At 34.4% G+C, this 25,449-nt stretch overlaps 1 protein-coding gene and 1 pseudogene across 14 annotated transcripts in view; one reads left to right on the top strand and one right to left on the bottom strand.

The window, feature by feature from the left end:
* The window catches only part of LOC126944990 (26S proteasome regulatory subunit 4-like), a 1,186,326-nt pseudogene that overhangs the window by 995,097 nt on the left and 165,780 nt on the right, over positions 1-25,449 (bottom strand). The gene's annotated exons all lie outside the window — the stretch shown is intronic.
* The window catches only part of CHD9 (chromodomain helicase DNA binding protein 9), a 275,542-nt gene that overhangs the window by 148,447 nt on the left and 101,646 nt on the right, over positions 1-25,449 (top strand). For 11 of the 13 annotated variants that reach the window (XM_050774874.1, XM_050774871.1, XM_050774868.1 and 8 more), the window contains exons 3-5: positions 7,176-7,507; positions 20,934-21,045; positions 24,677-24,823. In XM_050774874.1, coding sequence (XP_050630831.1) covers positions 7,176-7,507; positions 20,934-21,045; positions 24,677-24,823 — 591 coding nt within the window. Of the gene's footprint in view, positions 1-4,989; positions 6,069-7,175; positions 7,508-20,933; positions 21,046-24,676; positions 24,824-25,449 lie in introns of those variants that run through there. The other 2 variants (XM_050774879.1, XM_050774878.1) reach the window with 1 other exon arrangement.

The raw sequence follows: 25,449 nt of genomic DNA, 5'->3' as shown, positions 1-25,449 counted from the left end.
CTATTTCTCCAGTTGCTAAGTAAATTTATTTTTACAGTTGGCTGGTTCAGGCCAGTATCTACACTTAGAAAACATATAAACCAAATGCAGTGCTCCACATGTTGCCTTTTCTTGAGGTCTTTTACGTTTCTTTTTTTTTTTTTTTTCTATTTTGTCATTCCGATTAGTCTTAAGTCTCATTTACTCTGTGGTTCTCTTTTTTGTTTTGTTTCTTACAATTTCTTTGTTGAAGAAATAGAGTCCTTTGTCCTATGGAGTTTCCTACACTCTGAATTTTACTGATTACATCCCCATTTTGCTGATTACATCTGGATTTTGTTGATCGCATTTAACAAGTTCCTTTTTCCCCTGTGCTTCCTGTAAGCTATATGTACATTTGTATTTAAAAAAGAAACAAAACTTGTATGAACACCTACTGTTTGCACTTTTATGTGGATGAATAAAATAAAGCTTAAAATAAAGCCAATCCTTAAAAAGTATTACTGTGTCAATGCAAATTAAGATTATGACACTTGAAAAAAAAGGAATGTCATGGTTATCTAAAAGTGTAAACCTAAGTACTACTGCAAGTCACAAGACGAAAATAAACCTTTTAATTTGTGAGCATGGCAGTTCACAGATGTGAAGAAAGTGAAGTGAAATAATTGTTCCACTTCCGTGAAAACCTCTGAAAACAAATCTAAGGGTAAAATTCAGAAAACGACTGACATTATAATTTGCTCTTGGATCAGTTTTTTCTCTTTTCTCTTTAAACATGTCTTTATTGATAGTTTGAAGAAAAAATGTTGTATGCATTAAATAAAAATCAAAAGAAGCCACCATACTAATGTTTGACACATATTACTAAAATTAACTACAAATCTGTTGTTTTTAGGTTGATTTCATATGAATATTTAAGTAAATAATTATTATGCTTCTATTTTTAAAATAAGGAGACTAAAAACCAGCACACCAGTTTACAATAAACAATTTAAGAGAAGTAAAATGCCTTATTAAATTATCTTTATAATACCAAATTACTTTAAGATACTTTCCTTTTGACTGCAGTGCTTTTAATTCTTTCCTTTCTTGGCTTCCATGGAACCACTGTCTCCTGATACTCATCTTACCATTCTTGCATTTTCTTGTTGTTTTCCTTCAGTAGCTCCTCTTCATCTGCTAGTTCCTGAAACTTGGTGTTTTTGGGTTTCACCACTGGTTCTCTTCTGTTATTCTACATTGTCTCTCTAGGTAGATAAACTCATCCTTGCTCAAGGCTTGCTATCTTCTGTTTTATGTCCTCTTCCATTGAAACTTCCATCTACCTAGTCCTCTAAGCCTAAAGTGTAAGAGTCTTCCTCTCTCTTGAGAAAGGTTGGGAGAATTTTAGCTACAATGCAGTTATATCTCTGTTGTTGAAAATTTATTGTTCTGTGTTTTATTTTTACTAAGGAATTATATCTGGGACCTTGTATTTCTTCCTATTTAAAAAATATGTCAAGTAGGGCCGGGAGCAGTGGCTCACACCTGTAATCCAGCACTATGGGAGGCTGAGATGGGCGGATCACAAGGTCAGGAGATCGAGACCATCCTGGCGAACACGGTGAAACCCCATCTCTACTAAAAATACAAAAAAAGTAGCTGGGTGTGGTGGCGGGCACCTGTAGTGCCAGCTACTTGGGAGGCTGAGGCAGGAGAAAGGTGTGAACCCAGGAGGCGGAGCTTGTAGTGAGCCGAGATCACACCACTGCACTCCAGCCTGGGTGACAGAGCAAGACTCCATCCCCCCCGCAAAAAAATGTGTCAAGTAGAACATTTCTTTATCTAGCTATGCACGTGTGTGTGTGTGTGTGTGTGTGTGTACATAACCTTCACCACCCCAGCCTGCCAGGAGAGGAACCTATTCTCTGAATGTACAGTGGTCATGTGATCATTTTCCCCTTCTCTTTTTGAAAACTTATAATTTCAACTTATATCCACACACTAGTGATTCAGTAGTTTTATTAATACAACTAAAATATTGGAAATGGAGGAATTTCCCAATATGACTGTTGGGTATACATGTGAAATTATTTCACCAGAGGAGAAAGGACGTAAGTCCCCACTCAGACTTTAAAACCTCTAATTTCTTTCCCAAATCTCTTTGCTGCTTTTCCTCGTGAAGGAAAAGGCGAGTAACAGGTAGTGTGAAAAATTTCTAATTTTATTAGAGGCATGAAGTGCATGCATAAGGGTCTGACACCATCCTCTTCTACTCTATTTGTTTTTTTGTTTTTGTTTTGTTGTTTTTTTTTTTTTAGTGGTTCTCTGGACCCTTTAAATGTATATCATGACTTGCTATTAGGTCATGATCTGTCTTTGACAAACACTTATAAATCTTTGAGTTTCCCCAATACTGAAATATGATATCTAGTGTCTTCCATATATTCCTTCCAGGTGCTATCAAAATAACATATCACGTATGATATCATCTCTTGTACTATAGATTTTCTTTTTTAATGAACATTTGGATACGATATTAATACATGTGCCTTTTATGTTTTTTTTTGTTTATATGTTTGTTTGTTTGTTTTGAGACACAGTCTCGCTCTGTCACCCAGGCTAGTGGCGTGATCTCAGCTGACTGCAACCTCCGCCCCCTGGGTTCAAGCGATTCTTCTTCCTCAGCCCCCTGAGTAATTGGGATTACAGACGTGTACCACCATGCCCAGTTAGTTTTTGTGTTTTTAGTAGAGACGGGCTTTCACTGTGTTGGCTAAGCTGATCTAGAACTCCTGACCTCAAGTGATCCATCCACCTCGGCCTCCCCAAGTGCTGGGATTACAGGCATGAGCCACTGTGCCCGGCCTATTATCTTAATCATACAAGCTCATGGGGAGCAAGGCCTGTGACTTTATTTTAAATTTTTAAATACTTTATATTTCAAAACTATCACACTTACAGCAAAATTGCAAGTGTAGTACAAAGAAATTATTTTACTCCATTTGCATAGGGTGCAGACCTAGTAATCCATCATCCCCAATGACTTTGGTGTATGTTTTCTACAGATCAGAACATTTCCTACATAACCACAATATAACAAGTAGAAAGTTAATAAAGCAGGAGCTGTGGGGACTGAGAAGAGGAAGAAAACCCAAAATACAATTAAGTAGATTTGACAGAATTTGATGACTGCTTAGATGGGGAAAAAAGGGCAGAAAAACCATAACCTTGTACGTTTGTGTGTATGAATTGGGAAATGACCAACATTAAAATGTTCAGTTATTTAACAGCTCAGTTGATACTCTGTGGGAATATGGTTTTAAAATGCTGTATTCTAGTAGCAGAGGAAATATTTGATCATAGATTCTCTGCTGTCTACTATTAAGATTTATTAAACAGTTGGGATTCTGAGTCAGGTAATAGGATCTATTGAAAAACTTTGTAAGAGAAGTGAGTTATTTTGGAAATCCTCCTAGGTTCTATGAATAGTGTCAGCGAATTAAGGGTAATGGAAGAGAACAGCAGGAGAATCCACATCTTACATTCCAGACCTGACTTCTCTCTCTGATGATCCAGTCCCAAATTTCAAATTGCTAGAGATCTCCATATCAAACTCAGTATGAAAATAATTAAACTTATTACACACACATATACATTCTTTCTCAACTAGGTTTCCTATTTCTTTTCCTTTTTTTTTTTTTTTTTAAGACAGAGTTTCAGTGTCGTTTCCCAGGCTGAAGTGCAATGGGGTGATCTCACCTCACCGCAGCCTTTGTCTCCCAGGTTCAAGTGATTCTTCTGCCTCAGCCTCCTGAGTAGCTGGGATTACAGGCATGCACCACCAGGCCCCGCTAATTTTGTATTTTTAGTAGAGACAGTTTTTCTCCATGTTGGTCAGGCTGGTCTTGAACTTCTGACCTCAGGTGATCCGCCCACCGCGGCCTCCCAAAGTGCTGGGATTACAGGTGTGAGCCACCACACCCGGCCTTCTTTTACCTTTTCTTGGTCGAGAAACCAAGTACTGGCTCTTCCTGCTCCTCAGCCATGCCTCACCTATGTCTAGTTGATTTCTACACTTTTGAAAGGGCACTGGAAAAAATAAAAATCCATCCTAGCCTTATTATTTGGTATCTCTGCAATTTTGAGAATGTTACTACTTTCCTTTGTCCTCAAATTAATCTCTGTAAATTATGATAGTTGAACCAAACATGATTAAAATATAGTGGTTAAGAGTGGTTAAGAGTGTGGTCTCCCTAACGAGACCCCCTTGTCTTCTAATCCCTGCTCCACTATTCAATAGCTGTGTGATCTTGGGCAAGTCACTTCTCTATCCCCCAGTAACCTCATATATAAAATGGGACTAACAGTAGTACATATCTCACAGGGTTGTTTTGAAGATTTAGTCAATATATAGGAAATACTAGGAATAGTGCCTGGTACATAGTAGACACTACATTTTAGCTCTTATCATAATGATTTTTGTAATTGTTTGCTCTCTCAGTTCCATTCTGTTACTTTGTAATGCTACTATCAAGAGTATTTCATTACCTGGCCCCTCGTCTCCATCATCACTGTTATTACCCTATTATTGATCAGGATTAAATTAGTTATTAAATGTAAAATACTTAGAATAATCCCTGGCACTTAGTAAGTAGTCTGTAAGTATTATCTCATTATTGTTATTATTTTCACATTGATGACGTCTCAAGTCTTATCCTTTCCTTGTCCTTACTTGTCCTCTGCCTTTAATCTCTCATGCCGTCCAGATGGGTCTTTCTGGAGCCCTGTTCAGATAGTATTGTTTCTGTTTTGAGGCCTTTGGTACCTAAAAGGGGCGGAGGGGGGAACCCAGTGTTGTTTTATAGTGATATCAGATGACTAACCAGGACCAACTGAAAAAATGGCATTGATGAAAGAGGTAAACTTGAATTTTGAAGCAGTGAAATTTTGTTTTAGTGATTTAAGGGCATTGCTTACTAAAACAGAATCAATTTTTATAGAAAGAAAAGTTGTACTGATGTTCAAATTCAAGTTGACTTGCTACAGAACTAAACCTACAGTTTTACCTGAAAAACTCATCAGTTCAGTTAAAATAGAAGGTGAGGAGGAAAAGTCAGAATGGTTTTGAGTTTTTTTGTGTTAGGAAAATGTATTCATCCATGTTAAGACGATGAAACAATTTTAACATTGTTAGTAATCTTTATAAACCGTTCTCATTTGTTCATTTCAAAATTTTAAGCCTCTTTTTATAATTCAAATGAAAATAGCTTCATTTCTGTATTTTCAAAATAACACTGTTAGCTTTTTGTTAGAAAAATAATAAGAAGCCTTAGCTAATTTCTTAAACTTGTTTTGGGTTCATTTGCATGACCTGCTTTTTAACCCTTTGCTAATCTTCAGCTATTTCATGTTTTAAATATTTTAGAGTATCTTTGAGAAAAGTATTTTTCTCTAATAAAAACTGCTTTGGATTTTTTTTTTTTTTTTTTTTTTTTTTAATACTGATAGCCACATAATGCCATTTCACCATGGTTTTAGTTCTCAGGTGATTTTTTAAAATCAGATTTTTATGTATATTTTTTAAAACTTTACTGCAGGAAATGGCAGAGAGAGAGTTAATGTGTTACATGGAGGGAAGAACAGTCCATTGGGGGTTAAATTGCAGAGTCTAATGGAATAATAACTGGTAGCACCATCTGCTGGCCTACTTCCGCAGAAGGAGTCAGTATTTTTAACGACATCTCTAATATTCATGCTGATGCATTTTGATGCTTTGTGCATTCATTTCTTTCTGTGCTTTGTTGGAATCTGGCTATCTGCTTACAGCTATTGAGGAAACTCAGCTTTTTAGTAGTGTTTACAGCCTTTTTCATATCTAAATAGGATGAACAGTAGATATAAACTTGCCAAGGCAGAAATGTGTTGATAAATCAAAATGTGTATTTGTGGAGGGTTGTGCATCTCTTGGTTGCAGCTTGCTAAATAGGCCATTTAGGAATCTTCTTTCAATGCTTTTTTCTTGAGCACTGCCTGGGGTGGTGAAAAAGCAGAGGGCAAGCCTTTGTCTGACGCCAAAAATGTCTTCAGTGAAGAGGCCAAGAGGAAGGGTAAGTGAAAGCCTGAATGAGTGGGAGGAGGAGGGGTTCTTTGGGCTAAAAGGCTAATGGGATTGAATAACCTTCCTTATTACTGGCTGCTGCTACGGGAGTCGTACTGCATCGCCATCTTGAGCTTGTCGCTGTTTTCTCGAGTCTTGGTTATTTGTTATAGCCTGTAGGCCTTAAGGTGGCATTTTAGAGAGCAATTCTAAACCCTCCTTCCTTTCCCAGTGCTGCAGCACTGCTATGAAACCTTTGATGAGGCAGGTATAGAAAAAATATCCAGTGTAGCACACTGGAATCAGCATGAAAATGTGTTTGGAAATTCCTGATGGTTTTTTCCTTTGCTATAGTCAGAGGCATGTTTACGGGTAAGAACATAACAAAACTGTGATCTAAATATATGTGGATGAATGCGTGTTTGAAGAGGAAATTCTTTTTAAAATGCTGTTGATCTGCTTCCTGTGATATTGCTAAATATTAATAATTTTAATGTAAAACTATAAAACTTGTTTCTTTCCCAAATTGCTTGAGCAAAATAATTATGATATAGAAAAAGAAAAATAATTTTCACATTTAACTCTTTCATGGGAAAACTAAAACTTTCTCTAATTTTAAGTATGAGAATGTCTTTACTAACTAGCTATGTTGCTGCATTTAAATATTAAATGAGTTCAGGTTCTAGTCGTAAAGCAGAGGCTTTATTTTTCTAAAAGTCATAATAAACTGTGTGGAGTAATTCTAAATTAAAATTATTAAAAAATTTATTAATGTTCAGAATTTTGGAGGGAAGAGGAAAGAAAAGACTTTTATTCCAAATGCACAGACTCTTTATGGGATAAAATTTTAATCAACTATCTTTACAGGACAAAACTTGAATCAACTAACCAAGAATGCTATGAAAATACCAATGAATCTATATTATTATTCTTTAACGTTCATTTTTAAAAGTAGCAATTGAGCTGTTTATATCTGTACTAATTTCTTGATAAGCAAAATGTTTTAATTTAAATTTGTTTGTAGCACTCACATATTTGCTAATGTAATTTTACCTTTGTGACAGTTGTTTTAGATGTACTTTGGTATATTCTATAAAAAATATTTTTATTTCTCTAGCCTCCATCTTCCAAGAAGAGCGATGGTTCTGGGACATATACTAAGTTGCAGAATACCCAGGTGAGGGTCATGTCTGAGAAGAAGCAGAGAAAAAAGGTGGAATCAGAAAGCAAGCAAGAAAAGGCTAATCGTATAATATCAGAGGCCATAGCAAAAGCAAAGGAGCGTGGGGAACGCAATATTCCACGAGTAATGAGCCCTGAAAACTTTCCTAGTGCTTCAGTTGAAGGAAAAGAGGAAAAGAAAGGTAGAAGGATGAAATCCAAGCCAAAGGACAAAGACAGCAAAAAAACAAAAACATGTTCTAAGTTAAAAGAGAAGACAAAAATTGGGTAAGTTGGTTAATAATTAAATTTAATTCCTTTCAATGTTTTGTTAAAGTTCAACCTGTCTAACCATCTACTTTTGATTTGAGTGTATTTACTCCCATATTTGAGGTTTAAATTGTCTACCATGTGTGCTTTATTTCCTTGCCGAATGAATTAGATAATATTTCAGGATCTCCCAAATTTTATGGTTCTATGAATGTAGAATGTAGCTTTTTGTATGTTAATATTATTAAAAGGGACTTAAAGTAGTAAAATATTTCAGCATATGAATCAGGAAAAGGATAAAAACAAACAAAATGAAATCCATATTGCTATGCCAGTTTCATATTCACATTTTTTACAGAGCATGCATTGTAATTCTTTATAAGATTCTTTATCTCTTGGTTGTACTTGTGCCTCACTGAGCACCTCATAGTTCAGAAACATGAAATGTAATATTTTCTTAGAAAACCACAACTTTGGACTGAATGAAATGGCAAAAAAAAAAAAAAAACTAATACCATATAAATCAACAATAAGTAGCTGCCAGTTCTTACTGATTTACTTCCATACAGTCTGATTTACTTTATGTAATAAAGAGGCCAGGTGAGGATTAATGCTCCAAGAGAATTACAAGGACAAAGAATTGCTCTAGGAGGATACATTAATCCTATGGATTTTTTACTGCTTATCCAAAACATTTTCAAAAGATAAAATACAGTAAATGTTATAATTTGCTTTATAGGTGTATTTGCTTAGCAAGCAAGTGTAAGCATAACTAAGCCAACATAGTTTAGAATTGTTTTTTCAGGACTAGTTGTTTTTGAGGACTTTATGTGGAAATTTTATATAAAGTGGTCAATCTGATTTTTCTCTTTTTCACAAAAAAGTCCACAATAAAGAATGTCTTTATTGTGAAAATCTTCATTTGCTCAGAAATTGTTGACATGTTATATAGATATTCAGAACTAATGCAATTTTATAAACCAAATGAATTGTTAGCATTTTGAATGCAACCACCAAATTATTTCATTTAGTCCTTATGTCATTTAGGTGCAAACTATTAAATAATATGGGCTCTCTTGTTATAATAGTTTAATAATAATATTGATTTTGCATTTTATTTGCAGACAGCTAAAATGAAATTTGAAAGATTTCTACTCATTTTATTATTTTTTAGAGGTTTTAGGTATGAAAGTAACTTATTTTTCCAAAGCTCTGCCCAGTTTTAATTCAGGAAATCCCATATTTAGTCTTTTGCTGCAGTAAAATTTAATATAATTAAAGGTTTCCAGTTTTAACTTGTTCAGAGATCTAGACAGAGTAGAATACTATTTGGAAGAATAACGTTTTGAAAAGCAATGCATAAAATGAGGAAATTGGTTTGATAAACTGCAAAAGTTATACTAACTGTTACTTGCTTCAAACTTGGGAAGGAACAGCTAAAGGCAAAAGATACCAGAAGTAAATCTAGTTTAAGAAAAAATATTGTCCATAAGAGAAAACTAGAAATAATTAAATTAGAGAAAAACACAGATTTTTAGAAAAGTGAATTAATATGGTAAGGGGAGTAGTAACACTGAAGCGGAGTACTGACTCGTTTTGTGATATCTGTATTTTTGTTAGAAGTAGGTAAATTATTCATAGTAAATTATTTTAATATCGTACAACATTGATCATTACTTTTTCTAGAGGTAGCAAATTCTAGAAAACAAAATAGATAAGAATTGTACTAGAAATGATATTTTTTCTGTTTTGGCTAAATACATGGTAAAATATTAAGTAGTTGCTAGAAAAGAAAAATTGTTGAAAATATAGGCCTTTATGATAGAGGAATTTATAAGTCTCAGGCAGATAAGTAGAACTGAAGTTTGTGTATGTATTAAGCTGTTAGAGTAAAACAGTATCTTAATCATTTATATCAAAGACAAAAATTATTGTCATGTTGGAGGAAAAGGCATAGTTGGAATAAATGAAATTCATATACAATCCAGAATTCCAGTATTAGCCAGTTGAAATATTTCATTACTGTGCCTTCCAATAAGCCACTATACTTTGTAATTTTGAATTTGGTGAGTTTTAAATTTTTGGGTGAAGAATCATTTAAGTAAAGTTCAGTTGCATCATTTCAATTAGCACCATTTTATATTAAACATCTCATTTAAAATTTTTATTTTTCTATTAGGAAAGTTGGGCTGTTCCTAACATCAAATTATTGCTATTAGTTAATTTGGAAAGCAGTGCTACTTAACCAACAGCAGTGTAAAATATAAACTTTAAAAGTAATGGCTGGGCGTGTCAGCTCACGCCTGTAATCCCAGCACTTTGGGAGGCCGAGGCGGGCGGATCATGAGGTCAGGAGATCGAGACCATCCTGGCTAACACGGTGAAACCCCGTCTCTACTAAAAACACAAAAATAAAACAAAAAAATAAATAAAAAATAAAAATACAAAAACAAAATTAGCCAGGCTTGGTGGCAGGCACCTGTAGTCCCAGCTACCGGGAGGCTGAGGCAGGAGAATGGCATGAACCCAGGAGGCGGAGCTTGCAGTGAGCCTAGATCGCGCCACTGCACTCCAGCCTGGCTGACAGAGTGAGACTCGGTCTGGAAAAAAAAAAAAAAAAAAAAATTTTTAAAGTAACTAAATTTGTAAACAATAATTTATGGTTGATGTTATCAGGATTGGTGTTTATTTAACCCATATATGTGATTTGATGTAATCTAGGAAGACTAATCTGAAGAAAAGCAGTACTGCCCCTGCTGCTAATGTGCTTGAAACCTTTTCGTTGTCACTTTTATAGATTAACTTTTTTTCCAATGCAAATAATAGAATGTCCTTTTCAGAGCACTTATCTTAGAGTCTCATTTCATTTTTACAATTCTGTGAGTTAGGTTGGGGATGCACTGTGATAATAGGGTTAAATTCTATTGCATTTAACCCTATTTGTTCGGATTCTAGTTTTATCACTTACAAGCAGTGTAATCCTGTACAAAAAGCTAACATCCTCATGCTTTGGTTCCTCCTCTGTAAAATGGGGATAGGATAGTACTTGCCTCATAGTGTTATTTTGAGGACTAAATCAGTTAATAATATGTAAAATAGTACCTAGAATATGCTTAGTGTTCAGTAAATGTTAGTCATTATTGTTTTCTGAAAACAAATAGCATAGCTATTTAAGGAAAAAGCCAAGACCAGGAGCCACACCCCTTTCTTCAAGCCCATACTCATTCAGCTACCTCAGTTCTCTCCATTAAGGCTCTGTTCCTAAATAAGATCAGCTTAAAAATTAAGCAGGAAAACACAGTTGCTACTTGTTAAGGGGAATAATAGATTAACTTATTAATGGCTATTTTGGCATGACCATGCCTCTGTTGATCATGTTAACTAAAGTAGCATTTAGGATAGAGAAATATAGTTTGAAATGTGCCTGGAGTTTGAGGGAGTTGCTCGTGATTATGTGGAAGGGTGTGAGTTGAAATGGCAGGTGCAAAATGAAGGGTGAGGTAGGCCTGGAAGACTTTTATCTGCTTAGGTGTTTTTGTGATCTTGGCAGTCAGGTTCTGAAAGCTGCCTTTCATACAAAATAGTGAGTATCCTTCAGTAGTAGTAGGTACATAATAGATGCTCCATTAATGGAATGGGATGAATTTTATGGGATGGATGGATGGATGGATGGAAAGAGGGTTAAATATTAAATGACACCAAAGGATTGAACTTGATCTGTTAAATTGAAAACAGAAATGGAGGCTACTCCATTCATAAAACCACAGAGATATAACTAATAGTTTAGTAATAGTAGAGAGTTAGGATGAATTTACTAATTTATTTTAGAATCTAAGACTTCCAGTAGAATTTTCTTATGGCCCTGTTTGGTTTTAGATTATGGAATGGGATTTCACATGATTTGATAGAAGTATTTTTAAACCTATGATTTATTACTTTGACGTTTAAATTATGTTTCCATGTTGTCGTCAGTTGGAATTTACTTGTTATAGATTATCTGGCTGACATAACTAGAATGCTTTTGGTTACTTAAAAATGTTCTCATAGCCCTGTAAATTTAATCAATTATTGTCCTTTATGATTAAACTCTTTTCCTTTTTGTATTAACCATAATTATCCTCTGTATGTGTTACAGGAATAGTAGTTGTCAGGTACTACAAATAGCTTTTAGTTAAAACAGAACATGTCTAAATTTGGAGATACTTATCAGACTCTAGTAGGAATTAAGTATAAGTCATGTTATGAAGAAAAACAATAAAACATTAATTTATATCTCAAAATGATATTGTGTCTGTGTTTGCTATAGTCTTTTGAACCTCCAAGAAGAAAGGAGGAAAATGACATTTATTAATTATGTGCTATCATATATATACACACATACATGTATAGGTGTGTATTTTTAACAAAACTAGCATGTATGTCCACATGTTTGTCTTTACAGAGATGTTCTTATCTATATAATAAAATCTAAAGGAAAAATAAGATGAACAAAATCTGAGGGAAAAATAAGACGTATCATTAGAAATTGTCACTTCATAGTTCTTGTTAAAGTGACATATGAGGCCCTGCTTGCAAGCTTTCCAAATTAATAGGAATTTTGAAATAATATATGCTCAAATTAAATATAAATGTCTTGTTTATTGGTGTATGATAAACGAAAGAGTTGTCAAAATGCATAGTATAAATTTATTATGAATTTTTTATAATTAGGCATACCATTAGTAGTCTCCATGTAAGTTTAACAGTTTTTTTAAAGCCAATCTGATAAAGTGTTTTGCGGATTTTACTGCTTGCATGTAAATTACAAAACTTAGTAAAAATCTGAAACATCTTTATCCTCAGAAAGAGTTGATATGTATGTAACTTATTATGAATTTCAAATAAGATTTGCAGTTTCATTTTTAAGAATGGTACTTTTATATAAATCATGCTAGTAAGGTTTATCATTGACAAATAGATGTACCATATTTTATTGAATCTAAAGTGTCACTGATTATAAAACAGACACACCGTTAATTTTATGTGTCAGTAGAAGACAAATATTGCCAGTTAAAACTATAGCATGTCATTGATTATTAAATGATTCCTGATTGCAGAGATGTTAATATGTAAAAAACAATATATATATTTTTATTTTTTCTTTTTTTGAGACAGAGTCTTGCTCTGTTGCCCAGGCTGGAGTGCAGTGGCACATGTCTGCTCACTGCAAGCTCCGCCTCCCGGGATTCACGCCATTCTCCTGCCTCAGCCTCCCGAGTAGCTGGGACTACAGGCGCCCGCCACCACGCCCGGCTAATTTTTTGTATTTTTTTAGTAGATACGGGGTTTCACCATGTTAGCCAGGATGGTCTCAATCTGCTGACCTCGTGATTCACCCTCATCGGCGTCCCAAAGTGCTGGGATTACAGGCATGAGCCACGCGCCCGGCCAAGAATGCGTATCTTCTAAGAATTCAACTGTGCAGATAAATGTATTGGCTGATTAATACTTAGCTAACAACTTCGATCCTTGTTTCTTTCTTACATTAAATACCTCAGTAAATGCAGCCTTTCTGAAAAAGGATGTCCAGCTTTAAACAGGAAGTAATAGTCCAAGTTCCCAAAAGCGTATAATAGAATATAACTTTCACATATTTAAGGATTACAGTTTTAACTCCCTTTTAAAACTTGCTTGTTTTTCTAAGATGAGTTTAAGCTTTGGGTCTTGAGTTGAACTTTAAATGGGCATCATTTCACTGAGTTAAGAGTGTGTGTGTTTGTGTGTGTGTGTGTATGTGTGTGTGTGTTTTGAGTTTATATTTGAGGACTTAAAAAGCCTCAGTACCTTTCACTGGGCTTGCAAAGAAAAAATAATGTGACACTGTATTTTTGCCCTTTTTCTTCTCTTATGATGAATTGGATGTATTAATTACAACAAATGGACTAATTGGGTAAGATTCATTGTTTGTCCAATTATTGCAATGAGAGAATCAACAGGGGGCAATTACAGATTGATGCAGTATAGAACACAGCTTGTTGCACAGCAAGTACTACTAACACTTGGGCAGGATTGAAATAAGTGCATAAATTACATCTGAAAATCAAATATAGGCATATTAAGTATAAACATTGTGGTTTTCTACTGCCTATACTTATCAAATGAATTTACATTTCAAATTCATACTTTAGTTTGAAATTGCCCTTTGCTGTCAGAAACAACCCATGTTTTGATATTTAGGTTTTTTCCTTGCCTGAGTGTATCTGTTGCTACATTTTGCTAACATTGATAACAGATCCTTTTAACGTTTTTAAGAACAAAATTTGCATAAAGCTTTTTATTGTTAATTTATTCTGTGTCACATTGTTGCTTTTCTTTGGGGATATTTCTCCTTAAACCAGCAAACTATCAGTTTATTTGAAGCATGTATTTATAATGAAATTTTATTTTAGAATTAATGTAGTAAACTCTTTGTAATCCATGATGGAAGAATGGAGTGCTCTATAGCAATTGGGTATTTTGCCTAACTGATTTTATTTTTTCTACTACTGAAACATCTGATTTCCTTCAGATAACATTTATGGCTATCTGTTGTCATTGTATAGATAATAGATATTTCTGGTTTTATGAAAGTCAGGTAAATTTTAATATTTAAAATTTACTAAAAGATAATATAGTTTCATATTTCTCTTTAGAGAGTCACTAAGTTTATTGATATTAAATATCTGTTGACTGGTTGAAGCATATGTGTCATTTTATTTTAAAATCAATAAGATATGTTGGAAATCATAATCTAGGAATAAGGGGATCATCTTTTGGAACTGAACACTGCCTCTCTGTATGGTGGGACCAATACCTACCTGCCTTGCCTATCTCAGAGTTTTTCTCAGAATCAACTGAGGTACTGTAGGCAAAAGCACTTTACAATTGTAAGTGTTCTATAAATATAAAATAGTTGTATCATCCTGAATATTTGTTCCTAGAGTTTTCTATACTAATTTTTACTCTCTGAGCTAGTGGTTCCCAAACCTGGTAGAGCACCACAACTCTTGGGGAATATTTTTAAAGTCATATTGGAGTCCTCGTTTCTAGATCAGAATCCTGGGTTTGGGACCCACAAAACTGTTCGGGTTATTTTTGTCTGACTTTTATTTTGAAGTAATGTCAGAAGTACAAAAATAGGTCAGAGTTCCCTTAAGCTCTTCACTCACCTTCCTCAAATGTTAACATCTTATGAACCATAGCACAATTATCAATACCAGGAAATAAACATTTTAATAATCCTGTTAACTAATCTGCAGACCTCATGCAAGTTTTGTGAGTTCCCTTTTTTTTGTTGGCCAGGATCCAATTCAGGATCCAACATTTAATTTTGTTGTCGTATCTCCTTAGTTTCCTTCAATTTAGGATAACTCCTCAGACTTTTTTCTTCTATGATGTTTTCATTTTTGTAACATACTGGCCAGTTATTTTGTAGAATGTACATCAATTTGAGTTTGTTGGGCATTTTCTCATAAAGATTCTGTATTTTATTTTATTTTTGAGACAAGAGTCTTGCTCTGTCGCCCAAGCTGGAGTACAGTGGTGCGGATCTTGGCTTACAGCAACGTCCGCCTCTCAGGTTCAAGCGGTTCTCCTGCCTCAGCCTCCCAAGTAGCTGGGATCACAGACATGTGCTATCACGCCTAGCTGATTTTTGTATTTTTAGTAGAGATGGGGTTTCACCATGTTGGCCAGGTTGATCTTGAACTCCTGACCTCAGGTGATCCTTTCTCCTCGGCTTCCAGAAGTGCTGGGATTACAGGCATGAGCCACCACGCCTGTCTAGAATCTGTATTTTAAATAGCTTTCACTAAGCTTTCCCCAAATGTTTAGGCACTGCTGATCTGATACCAGCCTAATTAATTATGCCTCTCTATAATATTACCTAGATGCCATTTTAGAATCTGTAATAAATTGGTAAGATTTATAGTTTTCAAGGTTCATTGTAAATAACACTATTTCTAAAATCTCTCTCTCTAGATGGATCATTTTATTTAAAAAAATTTATGATATTTTAGAAATAGGGTTTTACTTTGTTTACCAGCTTGGCCTAGAACTCCTAGGCTCAAGTCTCCTCCCACTTCAGTCTACCAAGTAGCTAGAACTACGGGGTGCATACTTATAATCCTTTCTTTCTTTCTTTCTTTTTTATTTTTTTATTAACTCAGGATTACTGTTTTTTTTAAATCTAATTTTAAAATGCCACCCGAATTAACCCAGAATTATATCAGCCAAAAATGATTTCAGAATTGACTTTTTTCCTATCATGGATATGTACCCTTTTTAAATAGAAAAGGCGTGTGTAATGTTTTGGACTTTGAAGGTTTAGTAGGGAAATACTATATATCTGAAATATCTCTTACAAAGTTAGAATCTGAAAACGATTTTTGCATGGGTTGTTAAAAATGACTAATGAATTCATGATGCTATTCCAGACATGTAGAACAATGTTGGAAGAATAATACAGAATATATGGAAAATAAAGTGAAAGTTGCTTTTTTGTTTTTAAGTAAAATTTTCAAATAATTAGTATAACAAAAGGCTTATCTAAGGTGTGATGGGAAACATTTTTATGTAACCCAACCCCACCACTCAAAAGGGCAAGTGTTTAAGATTTATTTGGTAGTTAGTATTTATTTATTAGTAATTTCTAGAGATTTAGGTAATATTTATCTATAAAAATAATGTTTAAGCAGCTTGGTCCTTTGTCCTTAGAGAATCTTCATTTAATCCCCTTATGCTATTGTAAAAGAATAGCGGAACCAGTTCATAGTCATTTGTAAATTTTTTTTTTTTTTTTTTTTTTTTTTTTTTTTTTTTTTTGAGATGGAGTCTTGCTCAGTCGCCCAGGCTGGAGCGCAATGGCCGGATCTCAGCTCACAGCAAGCTCCGCCTCCCGGGTTTACGCCATTCTCCTGCCTCAGCCTCCCGAGTAGCTGGGACTACAGGCACCTGCCACCTCGCCCGGCTAGTTTTTTATATTTTTTAGTAGAGACGGGGTTTCACCGTGTTAGCCAGGATGGTCTTGATCTCCCGATCTCGTGATCTGCCCGTCTCGGCCTCCCAAAGTGCTGGGATTACAGTCATTTGTAAATTTAAAAAAATATTTAAATATCTCTGCCTCTCATTTCATTGAAAGTTTTCTTCATTGGGATTTGAGTCTTTAAGCAGCCACATAAGATACTGCATCAGAATGTGCATTCACATAATTCATTTAGCTTACCAAACATTGAAAAAATACCTTTTTAAGCAATATATGAAGGGTATTAATAGGCCATGATTTCCATTTCATGGGAGATTGTTATTTAAACAACTACACTCTCCGTATGTTGTTCTCATCTACAGACTAGTTGAAAATACACATTTAAGTTGGAGATTGATAGCAAGTAGGAGAAGGTATCAAATATGTATTTTTACTACCCAGTTTTATTTAGTATTGTCCCTTACTTTGCCATTAAAAATCATCTGCACCAGTGCCTTAGGATGTAGCAAATATTCACAAGCAAAGTGATGGATACCTTTAGGAGGAGGTTCTTACTGGGAGAGGCATGAGAGGGGGCTTCTGGGAAACTAATGTCTTGTTTCTTGATCTGGAAGCTGGCTACACAGATATTTTGTTTGAGAAAATTGATTGAGCAGTACTTTTATGTGTGCACTTTTCTGACTTTGCGTTACACTTTAATATTAGTAGACTTGCACTGATAGGTTTACGGAAAATGAGAGATTGGATTGGAGGCATATTGAAGTTGTAATACCTATAAGATACCCATATGTATATGTCTAATAAGCAATTAGTTCTTTGAACGTGAAGCTCGGGGGAAAGATCTGAACTAGAGATAAGAGATTTGAGGATCTTTAACTTCTAGTTGGTAGTTAAGAATAGATTAAATGAAATCTCTCAGGGACAAACAGTATATAGAGAAGGAAGGCGGCTGAAGACAGAACTTTGAGAGAAACCAAAGTTTAACAGGCTGACAGAGAAGAATTGTCAATGACTGAATCCTACGGAAAACTAACATTCAAGGTGTAGATGCAGGAAGAAGAGCCAAAATTTAGTAAAACCAAGTTTAGTGAGAACCAGAAGACTCTCATGTCAGGGAGCCGGGAAGGGGGCCAAAAGGAAACAGTTACACATTGCGGCCCGGCGCGGTGGCTCAAGCCTGTAATCCCAGCACTTTGGGAGGCCGAGACGGGTGGATCACGAGGTCAGGAGATCGAGACCATCCTGGCTAACACGGTGAAACCCCGTCTCTACTAAGAAATACAAAAAACTAGCCGGGCGAGGTGGTGGGCGCCTGTAGTCCCAGCTACTCGGGAGGCTGAGGCCGGAGAATGGCGTGAACCCGGGAGGCGGAGCTTGCAGTGAGCTGAGATCCGGCCACTGCACTCCAGCCTGGGCTACAGAGCGAGACTCTGTCTCAAAAAAAAAAAAAAAAAAAAAAAAGACTTAGTTACATGTTAGGATTTTTTTTTTCAAGTTCCGTTGGATTTGCATTTTAAAAGTCTTTTGAGTCCTTAAGCATTAGGAGTTTAGACTTTGGAGTGAGGCATACTTAGTTTCTGTCTCTATTCTTACTATTTGTGTGACTGAGCAAGTTATTTAACTTCTCTAAGCCTCAATTTCCTCTTATAAAATAATAGTACTTCCCTTTTAAAGTTGTGTGAACATCAAGTGAGAGAATGCATGTAAAGTCAGCACAGAGGGTGACTCATAGTAAACACTGAATAAATGGAAGCTATGAATAATAAAAGTAGTTGTAAGAGTTGAGATTATAGTGGGTTGAGGAATGAAATGGAAATGACTCTTTTGAGAGCTATGGATACAAAGGGGGAAGAACAAGATCATATGGAATCTAACAGTAAATATAGCCTCAAGGGAGATTTTTATTTTAGGAAAGGAACTAGAGCAGGAAAAGGGACTAGAACAGAGAGGAAATAAACAGTGAAAGTGGTGAGAGGGAATGAAGTGTAACTATGGTTGGTTCCTTAATGTTCCTTCAGAATATCTTTGTATTTCTTCTGATTTCCTGCTTCCAACATAAGCAGTATTTCTTACTGTTATTTACTTTCTTCACATACTCAGAAGAGTGCAGGTGAGACACCCAGTAAGAATTACCATTATTCTGTTGAATGTGGTAATCATACCAATAACAAGAATAATATAGGGAGAAAGCGTTCTATAACTTTTTATCGCCTCAAGTCTAGTCATCCAGTCAATAACCAAGTCCTGTTGGTTCTGCTTCCACAATAAAAAATTATATCTTTATTTACCTCTTCATCCGCATTCTCACAACCCTAGATTACACTCTTTATCTCTCCCCTGAATTGTCATTTGCCTTATCATTGGTTTCCCTGCCTTGCGTTTCACTTCCTTGTCGTCACATTACCCCCTTGCTTATAATTCTTTTATCTTCCAAATGCTTTTTTTTATTTATTCAAAATAACTCACTGCCTGTTCATTAAACATTTGTTGCCAGTGATGAACAAGACAGATTCCTTTTAAATTCTTGCTCTCAAGAGCTTAAAAGATGCCCTTAAAATGTGAACTCTGTGTGTGTCATACAAGGCCTTCTGTGATCTTCACGCTTTCTGCTTATCCAGCTGTCTGCCACCTCCTTCTGGGGTACTCTGTGTATTTCTTTCACGCTATTACCATTGCATATTCACCTCTTCTGTGGTATCTGTCTGCCTGGATTGTACTCTACCACTTTCACTACCTGTTAAACTTCTTTTCATCATATCAAATGTTATCTTTTCTGTAAAGCACCCTTTACTCTTCAATAACCGTGAGCACTTCTTCGTGTTCACCTTGCATCCTGTGCTAACCCCCACTTTGGCATTTTAGCTGTGATCATAGTCTAACTATGACACTTTAAGGTTAGGAACTGTGTCACTATATTTTCAAATCCTAGAGCCTAGGAAAGTGTTTGGCATAGAATATTTAGAAGTTGTTAGCATTAGTTGAGAAATTACAATTTCAAGACTGTGCTGAAAGCTGGTATGCATTATGCCACTTAATTCTCAGCAACAGTAGATGTAGTTATTATGATATCCCTATTTTCCAGGCAAGGAAACTAAGGCTAAAAGAACTAATTTGCCCAATGTCTCACAGATAAGTACATGATGGAGTCAGGGTTTAAATCTTGACCCTGTGTTTTCAAAGTACATGCTCTTAACCTCCAAATTCTCCTACATTAATAAATAGTTGTTGAAAGAATTCTGATATCTTTTTGATAAATCATATCTGAAAGTATTTGGGAGATTTTCCATTTTTATTTTACAGATATTTAAAATAGTACGTTGCTGATTAATAATTACCGTGATTTAAAATCATGCCCCTGCATTTGTTGAAGCTGATAAGGAAATGTGAGAGTTATGTATTTGTACCTCTCATCAAGACAGAAAAAACCACTTTCATTTTAGATAGCTCCATCTGATGTGTATATGAGTAAATATCAATATATATATAAACACATATATAAAGATATACTGACACACATGCTATAGGAATATAAAAAATAATAGTTCTTATGCTTAGGAACATGCAGTACAGATAAGCCTTAACATAAATTAAAGAATTAAATAACAACTAATTGTTAAAGTGCCTTAAGTAATTGTCTTTCTCCTGTAGAGTAGAAGGAAGTAGAGGCTTTTAACAAATAGGGGGATTCAAGGATAATAAGTGGATTCGAATTTAATAAGAGAAAAAAAATCTGTCATTCCAAATCTGCAAGATAATAAAACAGTTGTATCACCTCACATTTTTCCTATGGAAAGTAGTCTTAAGCCTAAAAAACAAATAAGACTTGACTGCCTTTTTTTTTACCCACTAAATTTATTTATTTGTTTGTTTGCTTGCTTGCTTACTTATTTATTCATTGAGATGGAGTTTTGCTGTTGTTGCCAGGCTAGAGTGCAATGGCGCAGTCTTGGCTCACTGCAACCTCCGCCTCTCGGGCTCAAGCAATTCTCCTGACTCAGCCTCCCAGGTAGCTGGGATTACAGACGCCCGCCACCACACCAGGCTAATTTTTGTATTTTTAGTAGAGACAGGTTTCACTATGTTGGCCAGGCTGGTCTCGAACTCCTGACCTTTTCCCACCTGCCTCGGCCTCCCAAAGTGCTGGGATTATAAGGCATGAGCCACTGCGCCTAGCCTACTTGACTGCCTTTCTGTGTTTAGAAGTGCATTAATTGTACTTTTAAGTACATTAATTATACTTCCAAACGTATAATTGGATGGTGTTTGTTCCATTAGAATAGAGTTTATGTTTTGAAAATGTCAACATGGATTTCAGGATAATTATCATCCTTAGTTGGACATGCAAGTGATATAAAGTGGAAAAAAGTTTATCATGACAATCTTAATTTAATCAAATTTAGGAAAATTCAAAGAATTCTTATTTTTCTTTTCCTCTTGAAACAGCAAACTCATTATTACATTGGGTAAGAAACAAAAAAGAAAGAATGAGTCTTCAGATGAAATATCTGATGCAGAACAGATGCCACAGCATACATTAAAAGATCAAGACTCTCAAGTGAGTATTACAATTTTTTCTGGAAATGAAACACTGTTAGAATGATTTAGTTAGCATAATATTGCCTTATAGATATTTACATTTTAGTTTAGAAGTAAAAATACATTTTGTAGTATGGTACAAGTTGTAAAGTAGCATTATTACAATATGTCCTGGTAATATTACCATAGAATATTAGATGTGGGAGGAAACTAACATATCCTCTCCAAACCCCCATTTTTCAGATAATGAAACTGAAACCCAGAGAGGTTAAGTAACAATACAAAGTCCTTGATGGCTTTTAGCATGGAGGAGTATTTAATGATATTATCCTGTGCTTATAGAATTCTTTTGAATGAACATGATGGACATAGTAATTTTTTTAATCACATACAAATGACAGAGCAAATGGATTGAATCATTCCTAGAAATAATTCCTTTGGTCTGTTTCTGTGAAGAAAAGATAACTGACTATATTAAAAATCCCCTAACGTAGACGGAAGAAATACTATGCATTTTGCCTTCTTTTTTTTTTTTTTTTTTTTTTTTTTTTTTTCTGAATAGGTGGATATTCAAAATAACCCTGTGAAGTTAAAATTATTTATAGTGAAGGTCATAATAATTCAGGCCACCCTCTGATCTCTAATAATTAAAGTACGACTGTAGGCCGTAGGGGTGGTGGCAGTTGTGAATTATGGGGCCAGAAAGCCCCTGAATGGCCTTTCTTCTTCCTTATGCAGCTTCTTATCCAATGGGAGAGTAGTGGCTCAAGGCTCCTGGGCTGCTGCAAGAGTTGAGGTAAGGGCAGTGACTGAAGCTCCTAATATTACATGGCCTGGCTTTTTCATCATATGTTATCCTTAACTTAGGCAAACTTATATTTAACTTATTCCATATGATTACATTTAGTTTAATTTTTGCTGAAATAATGCTGGCCATTTTTCCGTTATGTAATTTCCAAACAATGAAATGGTAGGCTAGGTCAACATGAACATTTCTTCCATGTTTTTCACTGTAGTATTAGGTTGTTTTGACAGGTGTGTTGCTTTAACACACACACAAAAAATGGTGAAGGTAAAAATATTTTCTAATAGTTATAAATCTATATTGTTGATATATTTGATTGTGTAATTAAATAAATGATGGAAAAATCCATGTAGCTTTCAACCATTTTGGAAACTAATTAAGGTTTGGAATCAGTTAGAAATCTAAAAATGTGATTTGGTATTTAATTTTGTTACTTTTAATCTTAATAAAGAATATTACAGTTGTCCAACTATATTTAGAGACCTAAATTACAAAGAAAAATGCCCCTGCAACAGATTATACTATTGGGAATATTATAGGAAACAAGTGCAATGTTAAAATAGTGAAGTACTATATTATTTAAAACATGCTTCTGACTTCCTATGTGAAGTGCTATGGACTGATCTCTTGAAGCCTTTAAGACTTAAGAAGCTAAAAATAAGAAATTAGAAGGGACAGTTTATCAAGATTTCCAGTTGTGCTTTAAAAAACATGGAGAAAGAAAGCCAGAAAAAGCACATGCCAAAAATGTAGAAGTCAGATTCATTTTTATGTTTTTAAACTAGTAGCGACATTGTATGGCAGGTAATGATAATTGGTGAGAATGATACCTTATTTGGCTTTACCTAATTAATGTGTAACTATATCCTCTAGTGGAGTATAATTTATGGTAAAATCTTCTATAATCTCATAATTCATACACTTTTAAATTAATCTGTTAGACAAAGTCTTTGTAGGATGAGGGAACAGTTTACAATAAGTAACCTTCATTCTATCCGAGTGCACTTTTGTGAGCTTAAAAGATTCTTTGAGGTCACTCACTTGCTATTTACTAAAAACTAAGTGAGTTGTCTCTAAGTACTAATAGATGTCTAAATGACCAGAAAGGAAACTAATGCTGAAAACATCTAACAGAATTTTCTAAAAATGTACTGAACTAGTCTCAAATTTCATTATTTAAAAGTCATGCCTAATGAGACATTGATAATATGTCACAGTTGTTTATTAATTAAAACTATTCTTGAACATTAAGATCTATATGGTGCCCATAATAGAATTCTAAATATTCTTTTAGCCTAGTGTTAGTAATCCATAGAATTCCCCCCTCCCAGAGAATAGTAGGTAATTCATATCCTTTTCAAAACAGGATGAAGGAAAATTGGGTTTCTATTAGCCCTTTAATTAGGATTTTTGTATGTCACTAGGCTGTGTTACTTTGAGGTTTGAAATGTCAGTGTCTTCATGGCCAAGAAACATTTGACCCATCCTAATGAGGCATGGTGTTATCTAGTACATTTGACTGACCATATGAGTGCCTTTCTTTCTCTCAGTATTTTACTACTCACAAGAGAAAGGGGCAGAGGCATGACTGCATGCATATAGTTTGTCACCACACTGTAACAGTGACTCAGCTATTTTCGTCATGGCTATGAAGGTAAATTAAAGACCTGCCAAATAGAAGACAAGCAGAAACCAAAAGAACTTGTGGTTTATTTTGCTGGTTCCATTTTTTGGAAGTGTCATGAAGTTACTAAATATATAGAAGAAATTGGACTAAAAAAAAGAAGAGAGAGATTTGCCACATATTAAGCAATTGAACAGTTGGTTGAGATGCCACTACCCCCATGAAATGTCTCTACCCCATGAGATTACAAGGGAAATTTAAAAAATAAATCAAAGTCATTTGGGATTTTGAAACCAACCTGAGTTTTTATCTTTATTGTGGAAACACTAAAAGAGATATAACTTTGTTTTTGTTTTTTAAGTTCTCCTTGAAATATAAAACTTTTGAAAAAATATTAGATATTTAGGGAGGTAAGTAAAGCCATGTATATTTGATTCCAGATTTAAAATTACTTAGATTATTTAAAAATTATCTTACTACAGGTAATACCTTGTAAAAGGCTTAATTTTGTGTGATGATAGTGATTTTTTTATATTTAAGGAAAGCTACTAAAGTTAGTGAAACCGTTTCTTCTTTCATTCACAATTATTTGGTAGATTTAATGCTTGCTTATTTTGTGCATTTCTTTTAAAATATTTTATGTTATTCTGCTTTAAACACAGTTTCACGTGTTTTGGCAAATACTATTGAATTTATTCTTCTAGATTTATACCCCCAATTCTATACCCAATATTCATCTGATACACTTTTTACGTTTTGGACTAAAACTGTAAAATTATTAATAGTTTAAATATTTATTGCCCAAGGTATGAAATAGTTAAATAAAACAGATACCTTTTTATTCTTAACAACAGTTTCTAAAGATAAGTAATGTAGTAATAAAGGTATTACTAATAAAATATATTTTGCCCAACCTGTGAAATAATTTTTTAAAAAAAGAGGGATCTCTTTATTCTTAATGATTTCCAAATTAACATAATAAAAGTATTACTAATATTTGTTGTTTGAAATTATAGAAAGTAGAATTGTAGGAACATTGTAAGCCTGTGGCAAATGGCAAATTATAATCTTCCTCTAATTAAAAACAAAACAGGAAAAGATGAGCATTGAGTATCATGTTGAAAATTTAATATACAAAACCGCCAACTCTAGGGGTAATTATTTTTAAAAACTTTTCTTCAAAATAAATTATATAAATCTGATCCTTGTGGTTCGTTACAGAAAAGAAGATCAAATCGACAAATTAAAAGAAAAAAATACGCAGAAGATGTAGAAGGGAAGCAATCTGAAGAAGAGGTTAAAGGTTCTATGAAAATAAAAAAGAATTCAGCTCCTTTACCTGGTGAACAGCCTTTACAGTTGTTTGTGGTAAGCATATTTAGAATTATGACTGCAAAACATTTTAAACCAGCATAAATTCTATAAGGTACTTGTATTATTTTTTCTTCTAAAAATTGCTCCAACTTAATCCTTCTGGATTCCATATTATTAGTTAATTGAGTCATTCAAATTAGAAACCTAGGAATTCATCCTCTCTTCGTTTTCCTTTGCCTCTTCATCCAGGTTGTCACTACACTTTCTACCTCCTAAATATATGTTCTTGAAATTCTATCTTTTCTGCAGAATATTTCTAAATTACAAGTCTAATCACATTATTTTTCTACTGAAAACTCCTGTAATAGTTTCCTGAACCTTACAAAAATAACGATGCCTTTTTAGCAGTGTGTAAACCCCTTCGTCTGGATTTTCTGGTGGTGTTTCCTGCTACTTCTCCATAAGCACTCACTCCTCTGTTTTATGAACACATTTGCCTGAATGCCATATGTACTTCTCTCGTCTTTAATTTTTTAAGTCCCCCTTATATGCATTATGAGCCAACCACTCAGTCACTAGCTGAGTACCTTGAGAAAGTACTTATTTAACTATGCCTAAATTTCCTAATCTGTAAAATGGAAATGATAATAATGAAGATAATAGATTCAATTAATATATAT

Source organism: Macaca thibetana, chromosome 20 (genome assembly GCF_024542745.1).
Source record: "Macaca thibetana thibetana isolate TM-01 chromosome 20, ASM2454274v1, whole genome shotgun sequence".
NCBI classification, from domain to species: domain Eukaryota; kingdom Metazoa; phylum Chordata; class Mammalia; order Primates; family Cercopithecidae; genus Macaca; species Macaca thibetana.
Note: the sequence above shows the minus strand (reverse complement) of the source record. Positions and strands in the feature narration are given on the sequence as shown.